The sequence below is a fragment of the Bison bison genome, unplaced genomic scaffold (assembly GCF_000754665.1).
Source record: "Bison bison bison isolate TAMUID 2011002044 unplaced genomic scaffold, Bison_UMD1.0 scf7180017864160, whole genome shotgun sequence".
NCBI classification, from domain to species: Eukaryota; Metazoa; Chordata; class Mammalia; order Artiodactyla; family Bovidae; genus Bison; species Bison bison.
The window spans coordinates 6,883,486-6,892,751 of record NW_011494732.1 but is presented as its reverse complement, the minus strand read 5'-3'; the positions used below and the strand labels follow the sequence as shown (position 1 = coordinate 6,892,751).

Genomic DNA, 9,266 nt, shown 5'->3' with positions numbered 1-9,266 from the left:
GGAGGGGCAGGGAATCTGTGTTCCCAGATATTCCAGGAGTTCTAGAAACTTCTCTCCACTCTCCTCTCTAGACCCGTGCCCTGCAGGTGGGTCAGGCAACCTTACTTGGATTAGAGTTGCTGCCCAGCCCCTCTCCCCAGCCCTTTTCACATCTTAAATGCTTGTTTCTTGGACTTCCCTGGAGGTTCAGTGGTTAAGACTCCACGCTTCCACTGCAGAGGGTTCAGGTTCTATTCCTGGTGGGGGAACTAAGACCCCACATGCTGTGTGGCACAGCCAAAAAAAATTTTTTTTAATAAAATAAATTGTCTCTGAACGACCAAGGAGGGGAAGTAATAAAATTCATAAGTCCCATCTGAACCCACCCTCCCTGATGGCAACTCATTCACTGCACCCCAGGAAGCACCAGGGAACAGGTGTCCCCAGACTGGCAACTGTGCCAAGAAGCTGGCATCTACCTCCTGCTTCCGGGCCAGAAGTCTCCAACAACATGAAGTTAATCACAAAGGCTATTCAGGCCAGGCAATGGGAGACAGATCCAGTCATGGAAGGAAAGCAGGCAACCCAACAAAACCTACTGACAGGTGTGTTCTCTGGGACCTGAGGGGCCAAGAAGGCCAGAGCGGGCACACAGAGTCTGACCCACAGCCCAGCCACTCAGGATTTGGAATGCAAAGGCCCTGACCCACATCTGTCTATATCAGTGGCTACAGCAAGGGTATGTCTACAGTCCACAAAACTCAGGGTGCCTCCCAGAGGCCCACGGCCTGTTGCTTTCAGGAACACCCATGAACACCCTGTTCAGAGCCAGGCCCGGGACTTGGCACGGCAGCTGCCAGGATGGCCTCTCCATTCCAGGACCTCCTCGCTGGTACGAAGCCATGGGCTGCATCAGAACCAGGGGTGTGTAGAGTTTGACCTGCCTGTGTTATCACAATAGGGAAATTTCACAAGGCTATCTGAATTGGCTTCCACTCCAGATAAATGGGCTTCCCTGGTGGCTCAGAACTTAAAGAATCTGCCTGCAATGCAGGACAGCCGGGTTCAATCCCTGGGTTGGGACAATCCCTTGGAGGAGGAAATGGGAACCCATTCCAGTATTCTTGCCTGGGAGAATCCCATGGACAGAGGAGCCTGGTGGGCTACAGTCCATGGGGTTGCAAAGAGTCAGACACAACTGAGCAACTAACACTTTGCTGATAAATGAGACAATGGCCCCCCACCCAGGCCCCATTCCCACCTGGGCCTAACTGGCTGGAGCTGAGCAGCAATTCTCTGGGTTGCCAGAGGCCCTCCACCTCAGCCTGCTTCACTGCCCTTCCTTCTCTGCTCTGTACCCATTTTACAGATAGATCATCTCAGGTCCAAGCCAGGTAACACTGTTAAATAGCTGTGAGTTACTGTTTTCTCAGACTGGCCTGAGTCTAGGAAATGCCTGGAGCTACTGTGAATTTCACTACCAGGCAAAGATGACTGAGGAGGGTCTTTCCCAGGTCCCTGTACTGGGCTCCTCCATCCCACTGCTAGCTGGCTAGATATGTACTCACGATGGAGGAAGTCTGTCTCTCGGCCTCCCCAGCACCTTTCACACTGCCAAGTTGACCCTTAAGAAAGTCTATTAAATGAGCACACAATTATCCCCAAGTCACGGAGCCAAGAAGGGAACCAGATCCCAAGCCTGCTGACCCCCAGGCTGATGGGAAACCAGGTGGGATCTGAAACCAGACACACCTGGGTTCCATCTTGCCCTGTCACTTATAAACTGTGTGACCTTGGACTAGGGTGTTCACTTCTCTGGACCTTAGGAACCTTCACTTTTAAAAAGCGGGTGGAATGGGACTTCCGTACAGCAGATGACTCTGATCCCTGGTCAGGGAACTAAGATCCCACATGCTGTAGGGCAACTCAGCCCAAGCGCTGCAACTAGAGAGCCCATGTGCTGCAACTCGAGAAGCCTGCACGCCACAACAAAGACCAAGCACAGTCAAAAAACAAAATTAAAAATAGAAAGGGGGAGGGGTGGGGGGAAGTTTCCTTATGCACACAGAACTTATGTGCATAAAAGGATCATTACTCAGTAATGTAAGTTCTTATTACTATTAACTACAGTTCTCCAAAAGGGGAACTGGACATAGGTCAGGTCAAGGAAAGGAAAAAGATGTCACTAGGTCCACTGCTGAGTTCCAACTCCAGCATTCCTTATTCCCAATGATCAGGTTAAATCTTGGGGACACCCAACCCACTCTGGACTCTGACTCTGTGCGCACGGGTGAGGCCATTGTAGTCCCACCTCCTCTGCCTTTGAGAGCTGGCCAGTTCAGCGGGACAAACCCCAGCCCCTTTATCCAGGTCATCTTACTCCTCGGTCACCTTCGACATTCTTCCTCTTCCAGGCAGCTTTCCTGGACTACCCAGGAAGGAAGTCTGAATAACCACCACCTCTGAAGCACAGCTAGCACCCAACCCTTTCACCCTCAGACAAAAGAAGGCTCAACCGAGTCTACAGTTGACATCTTCCTCTCCCACCAGCATCTACTAGCTCTCACAGGGCTGAGAGGGAGCGAGGCCTGAGACCAGCGTGAGGCAGAACATGTCTGAGGTCACACCAAGGGGGTGAAAACCCAGGTCAGGGGTGGGAAATGCCAGAGTGAGAGTCTCCACTTTCTACACCCAATAGCTCACACATGCAGCGGCAGGAATCCCCGGGGCCCTTTCTCCCCAAAGCCACATCCCAGCTACCACAAATCTCAGATGTGTGTTCGCTTCAGAGGGTATGATGCTAGCAAGAATCCCTGGGCTCCCATGAGGACCCAAGATGCTCAGTGACCCCAAAACTCTGGCCCTTAAGTTTTCACTGGTTGGTAACAAGATGAGAAAAATGAAAATGGTATAGTCTCATAGACTCAAAACTAATGACTGTTCTTTATTCTGGATTTGTGTACAATCATCTTTTTTAGTGTCAGAATAGTCTTCCTTTCATAAAACAATAGCACAAACAGGTGACAGGTTAAGTAAAGCCCATATTTAGCAAAATTACAAGGTTCATGAAATCAGTGTCTGGAACCACATGTACACCCTGCCCCCGAGAAGGTGACAAATTTCAATTGTCTCTTTTTTTCTTCCAAAAAAATCCAGGAAAAAAAATCCTAGTGTCTCACTCAAGACCCTTAGGGCCAGAAGTCTTTTCTGGGATCTAAACAGATTCCTGCCAGCTGCAGTTAAAAGCCACATCTCCTCTTTCTGCCTTCAACACACAGTCATACCCCAGCTGGGGTTTACATGGCTGCTTCTTGAGACCTTTTCCAATCTGCCCAAGTCATCAAAATTAACACCCTTCCCATCCCAGATCGGGGGAAAGCAATGAGCCACCTCCCAGTTCAGCAAAAGACCCTGTGAGGAAAAGGCCTGTCTTCCTGGGAAGGGTGGGAGGCCTGCGCTCAGGGGACAGAGTTGGGAGGAATCTTTTTTTTAATGGCCACACCGCACAGCATTTGAACCTGTGCCCCCTGCAGTAGAAGGGTGGAGTCTTAACCACTGGACTACCAGGGAAGTCCCTGGGAGGGATCTTGAGGGTCCCAGAGTTCAGCTTCACCCTGCCCCCATTGTAGAGATGGGACAGTTGAGGCACAGAGAAGGGAAAAGATTAACCCAAAGTCACAAAGACAACAGCAAGATCAAGAGCACACCAGCCTTCCTTTGAATCTAGCAGGGCCAGTCCTCCAGAACCCAGAGTGGCCCTGAACCCACTGCAGATTACCACCTCCTTCCCATCTCTCCACACCACACCGGCCAGGGTGTGCTCCATAAACACTGCCCACCAACTGCAATTCCTTCCCGTCTCAAGCAGGGGTCCCAAGCCTCCCCAGGTCAAGCAGGTCCAAAGATGGATCCGGGGCCCTGACAACAAAGTTACCCCCACTAAACCCTGCCACCTCCAAATCCCAGATTTACTGACCAGTGAAATCTCTGCCCAACTTTCTAGAAGAACCCACGTATGCAGGTCCCACATGCCCATGGCAGGAACTATCACCACAACCACTCCTCCTTCAGTTGACACTACTGCTTGGCGCAGACCGAAGGCCAACTCCAGTCCATCTCTCAGAAACTCAAGTGTGACTATCTTCTCCATCCAATGAATCTTACTGGCCTCAAAGGATATGCCTACCCTAAGAGCCACACTTACATTCAGCGGCAAATTCTCTGCAGGCTCCTTGGCATATAACCTCTACTTGTATACTTCCAGTGATGGGGAGCTCAGTGCCTAGCAGAGCAAGTCAGTCCAGCACTACTTGGAGACACCTCTTCTTCCAGATGACCCTTCAGCTGGCTGACGGCCGTTACCATACATCTTCACTTCCATGGTGAAACAATCCAACTGCCCCTTCAAATTTACCTCAGTTCAGTTCAGTCGTTCAGTCGTGTCCGACTCTTTGCAACTCTTTGCAACTCACCTGATGTGATATCCAGACTCTTTTCTCTCTCTCCAGGTTGACTTCTCCTCCAATTTACAACCCACAAGGAACACAATCAGGTGGCCTGACCAACTCACTCACTCTTCTATCCAGTGGGATTGTTACCTTCCCCATGCAGGGTAAAACGCTTCCGCTAATGCAGCCTATGGAGAAGGAAATGGCAACCCACTCCAATATTCTTATCTGGAGAATCCCATGGGTTTCAAGAGTCGGACACAATTTACTAATCGGAGAAAACAATGGCACCCCACTCCAGTACTCTTGCCTGGAAAATCCCATGGACGGAGGAGCCTGGAAGGCTGCAGTCCATGGGGTCGCTAAGAGTTGGACACGACTGGGTGACTTCACTTTCACTTTTCACTTTCATGCATTAGAGAAGGAAATGGCAACCCACTCCAGTGTTCTTGCCTGGAGAATCCCAGGGACGGGGGAGCCTGGTGGTCTGCCGTCTATGGGGTCGCACAGAGTCGGACACGACTGAAGTGACTTACCTTACCTTACCTTAAAGACTAAACCACCACCAAGGCAGCCTAAGGGTCCCAGGTCCCTGGCCACATCCACTAGTGACTCAGTTTGTAACTGGCCAAAAGCCCTCAGCCTATCCCCCAGGAACTGTAGGCAAACAGGTCTTGGCTCACTCAGTCCTCATTACTACCCAGTAAGTCTCTCATTTTACAGATGAGAACACTGAGGCACTGAGAGGTTAAGTTATTTCCAGGAAATCACAGCTGGTAAATATCAGAGAAGGAATTTGAATTAGGGCGGGGTATTCTGGCCCCAGGGCCCATGCTCTTAATTATTGCCCTCTGTTGTAGTTATGGAGCTAATTATTTTGGGGGGAAGGGGAGAGTCCAAGTGCAGGAATTGACCTTGAGCCCAATTACATTTCATCTCATTCTGCAGGAAGGAGGCTGCCACTCTGGGTGCATTCCTCTCTACCCTGGCTTCCATGGGGTCATCCTTCCCCTGGGCCAACTCTCCTCTTCCCCATCCCCAGCCCGTAGGGTAAAGTCACCCCTTCCCTCCCCACAGGACCACCCTCATCCTCATTATCAGAAATCTCAGCAGGACATCTTGGAGAAAGGCATTCAAACTTCCCCAGACTGGGAGGGCTCTGGCTTTCTCCCAGGAGAAAATTCTAGCCCTCGGGCAGGAAGAAACAGGTACAATGTGAGAGGTTGTTTTTCCCCTGCAGCCTAAGGCCTGCTTCTCTTGGAGACTGCCCAAGGCCGGGAGGCCCAGAGAGACCCCATCGCCTGGCCTAAACCCCTGGTCACAGGAGGCTGCTAAGAGACAGCCCAGTGCCAGCCTCGCGGGAACCTACCGGAAGGGATGAAAAACGTGTAACCCTGTTTCAGCTCAATTCTTTGGCATCGCTCCACACGGTCTCCCAGGAAGATGTCGCTCTGTTTGCCTGACAGCACCCACTCCTCATACAGTGCCAAATTGTGCAAGGTTGGAGGAATCAGCCAAAAAATCTTAGGAGGAAAAGGAAGCAATAGGTTAAAGATCCAGGCCAAAGTCTCTGATTTCTTCCAGGCTCTGCCACAAGCCAGGAGACAGCCCCACCTGCCTGGGAGCAGAGAGGATGGGGGAGGACCCGTCCCCAGGGACCCCTCTAGGACCAGGTTCCCCAAAGGGTCTCTGGAGGGGCAGGGAGGGCTGTGCTGCTGGTCTGGGAGGCCCGCTGCCTGCCTTTAGAGAATCTTCATTCCAGCTGAAACATCAGGGTGGAAAGACTTAGACTGGGTAGAATATTCTTTCTCCTGAGCCATGGGCTTGTGGGGGGAGGTGGGGCAAAGAGAGGAAGGGGGATTTCTTAAGTTGTAGGATAAAATGGCCCAATAAATAAACCCAGCTTGTGCTCGCTCTGGAGGAAGAAAAACATCTGGAACCAAGTGGGGTGACTTTCTAACCAGAATTTCTCCCAACATGTTTGGTTAAAACACATGCACACGCAGACCCAGAGGAGTAGGACGGCACACACATATTCTCAAGGAACACCCACGTCTGTGCAGGGATCCCTCCGTTCCCATATGGACAGGCACACAGGGGCAGACACAGCAGGAGCATCCTGAACACATGCCTCACCTCCTTTCCCTGGGTGATATCTGTCCCTCATGGAAAATGTTCTTGGAGGCAGGTGGTGCCAGCAACTAGACTTGTAAGTTAAAAGGTCACAGTGCTGGAGCTGGAACTACAGCTGGGGGAAGTGAATGCTGGGGGGTTCTTGGGAGCCAAATCTGGAGTTCTAATGTGGCCTAAGATGCTTCCCAGGTGGTGCGAGTGGTAAAGAACCCACCTCCCAATGCAGGAGACATAAGAGACTGGGGTTTGATCCCTGGGTCGGGAAGATCCCTGGAGGAGGACATAACAACCGATTCCAGTATCTTTGCCTGGAGCATCCTGTAGACAGAGGAGCCTGGCAGGCTATAGTCCATGAGGTCACAAAGAGTCAGACAGGACTGAAGCATTCATGCTCCCAATCGGGCCTAAGATGCTTAGGACATTGATGGACTGGGTGAACAGGGGTGAATGGGTGACCAGAAGTGATACAAAAGAGTTGACCTTGATCTTTCCCTCCAGAAAAAGACAGTGAGGAGGTGGCCCCAGGGTACCAAGTGGCCCTCAAAGTACTCACAGGGTGGGGGCTTGCTGAGGAAGGTGGGTGGAAGGAGAAAGGTGAGAGCCCCTCCATGCACAAACAGTCAGGGATGCACAGAGATTTGAAGAGACTCAACTCAACTTACCTTCCCACCCCGGAAAACATGGTACCAAACGGAAGTACCTCCAAAGTCGATGTGGAAGTCAGTGAAACAACCCTTCACACTCATCAGACAGTACCTGCAGCACAGGCGCGAAAAAATAGAAAAAACAATTCAGTGCCTGAATCACAGGAGGTGAGCAAAGAGCTTCAGAGATGCTTGACCTGCTGCCCTTTGATAAACGCTGACGCTGGGGAATTTTCTTTTTTTAAAAAACCCAAATCTAATTGGAGTTCCCCATGGGGGAAGCCCCTGTGATCACGTGATGAATCTCAAGCATTGGCTATCTGCCCCCAAGGCTGGGGGAGGCATCTTTGTTCTCAGGTTCCCGCCAGAGAAAGAACTGGCAACCCACAGGCCACTGTCTTCTTTGCAGACAGTTTCTACTCTTGTCCCACCCCCACACCTCCTACGCAAGCAAGAGGCTTCCTTTCTACTCCTTCCAGCTCCTGTACCTGCTGTTCTCCCAAGCTGCCAGGCCCCTGTGCAGCAGCTGGGCCCCCTGGAATTCAGTTGTAAACCACCTGCATTGCTTGCCAATTACTAGTCCCCATTCATCTCCTCCTTCATTCAACAATCATTGACTGAGAGCCAAGCAGTGGTCCAGTCCAGAGCTAGGCATGGCACTTAGAGAAAAGCATAGACCCCTGACCTGAAGGATGAAACACTCTTACTGGAACACAGCCCTGAAAAAGTTAAATGGCAAGACAAACTGCAATTGATTGCAAAGTAAGCAATGCAGCTGAAAGTACAAGGGTATCAGCCGTAAAAGACCATAGTGTTCGATTCCATGTATGGAATGTCCAGAGTAGGCAAATCTCGAGACAGACAGCGGGACAGTGGTGGCCAGAGGCTGAAGGAGGTTGGGGGAGGAAATGGAGAGTGACAGCTAGTGGGTACACGGTTTTGTTGTGGGGTGACAAAAATGTTCCAAAATTGATGGTGGTTGCATGACTCCGTAAACATGCTAAGAAACACTGAATTGTACACTTTAAATGGATGAATGGTGTGTGAAGTACATCTCAAAAAAAAAGTCAAGTGGTAAAGCCACTAGGGGTGGGATGGTGGAGAGGCAAAGAGGGAGGGAAAGAGGGAAGGAGAGCTTGGCCCTTAGAGGCTGGGACAGAGGGAGTACATCTGGAAGAAGAAACCTGCCAGCAGCTCTGCTTCTAAGCTCCTGCAACTGCCAGAAAACCCATCCTTCCTTACTCAGCCATCTCCTCCCTCCTCCCTCCACTTGCTGCCCTCCTAGGGCTAGGCAGAGCTCAGGAGGGGGACGGACAGGCTTCCAGGTCTGGGCCTGGCAGATGGCGGTGCCAGGGCCCCCTCCCTCCCACCTATCCCTTCCCACAAGAGCCACTGCTGGGGGCAGTCCCCCAGGGCTCATGCTCACACACCCTAGCACCTCCAGAGGCCCGCACACACATGCTTACCCCACTGACCTCTTTTCCCCGCTGCACTTTGCTTTTCCACGGTTTTGGGGAAGAGGGGAGGAATGGGGCGGGGACGGGCAGGGAGGAACCTGCAGCTTAAGAGGAGATAATGGGGTGGAGGGGAGGAGGGGGGCGTGGGGCAGAGCTGGTTAGGAAGCTGGAGGGTTCCAGGTGGCCCCTCCCTCTGGTTGCCTTTTGCACCTCACATTCAGGTGGACCCGGGGCTGTCGGCAGTATGCAGGCGGCGTGCCCCGCGTCCCTCCTCCGGATAGGCTGGAAGGAGCCTTAACCATGTGTCTGCAGGAGGCTGACAAATCAGAAGGCCTTCCCGCACATCAGAGCCCCGCTGCCTAGCAACCCCATCGGAGGGGTGTAGTTGACAGCGCAGGACGCAGCCCAGTCACGAAGACAGGCGCGGGCTGCGGTGCTGGCGCTGAGGCTGTTAAAGTCCCAGCTCCGGCTCCGGCTCCGGCTCCACACCCCGCTGCCTCCTCCCTGACCACCCAGCCAGGTCCCTAGCCGAAGGCCTGGGTGTTTCTCATCTCTCCAAGGAACTCAAGGGGCAGGGGGGTGCTGAAGCCCCCACCCCACCCCCA

The 9,266-nt window shown here is 52.2% G+C and overlaps 1 protein-coding gene across 2 annotated transcripts in view; it reads right to left on the bottom strand.

Moving 5' to 3' along the window:
• KDM2B (lysine (K)-specific demethylase 2B) overlaps window positions 1–9,266 on the bottom strand; it is a 119,183-nt gene that overhangs the window by 73,651 nt on the left and 36,266 nt on the right. For both annotated transcript variants that reach the window (XM_010841340.1, XM_010841341.1), the window contains exons 7-8: window positions 7,223–7,316; window positions 5,797–5,950 (exon numbers count right to left, since the gene is read on the bottom strand). In XM_010841340.1, coding sequence (XP_010839642.1) covers window positions 5,797–5,950; window positions 7,223–7,316 — 248 coding nt within the window. The remainder of the gene's footprint in view (window positions 1–5,796; window positions 5,951–7,222; window positions 7,317–9,266) is intronic.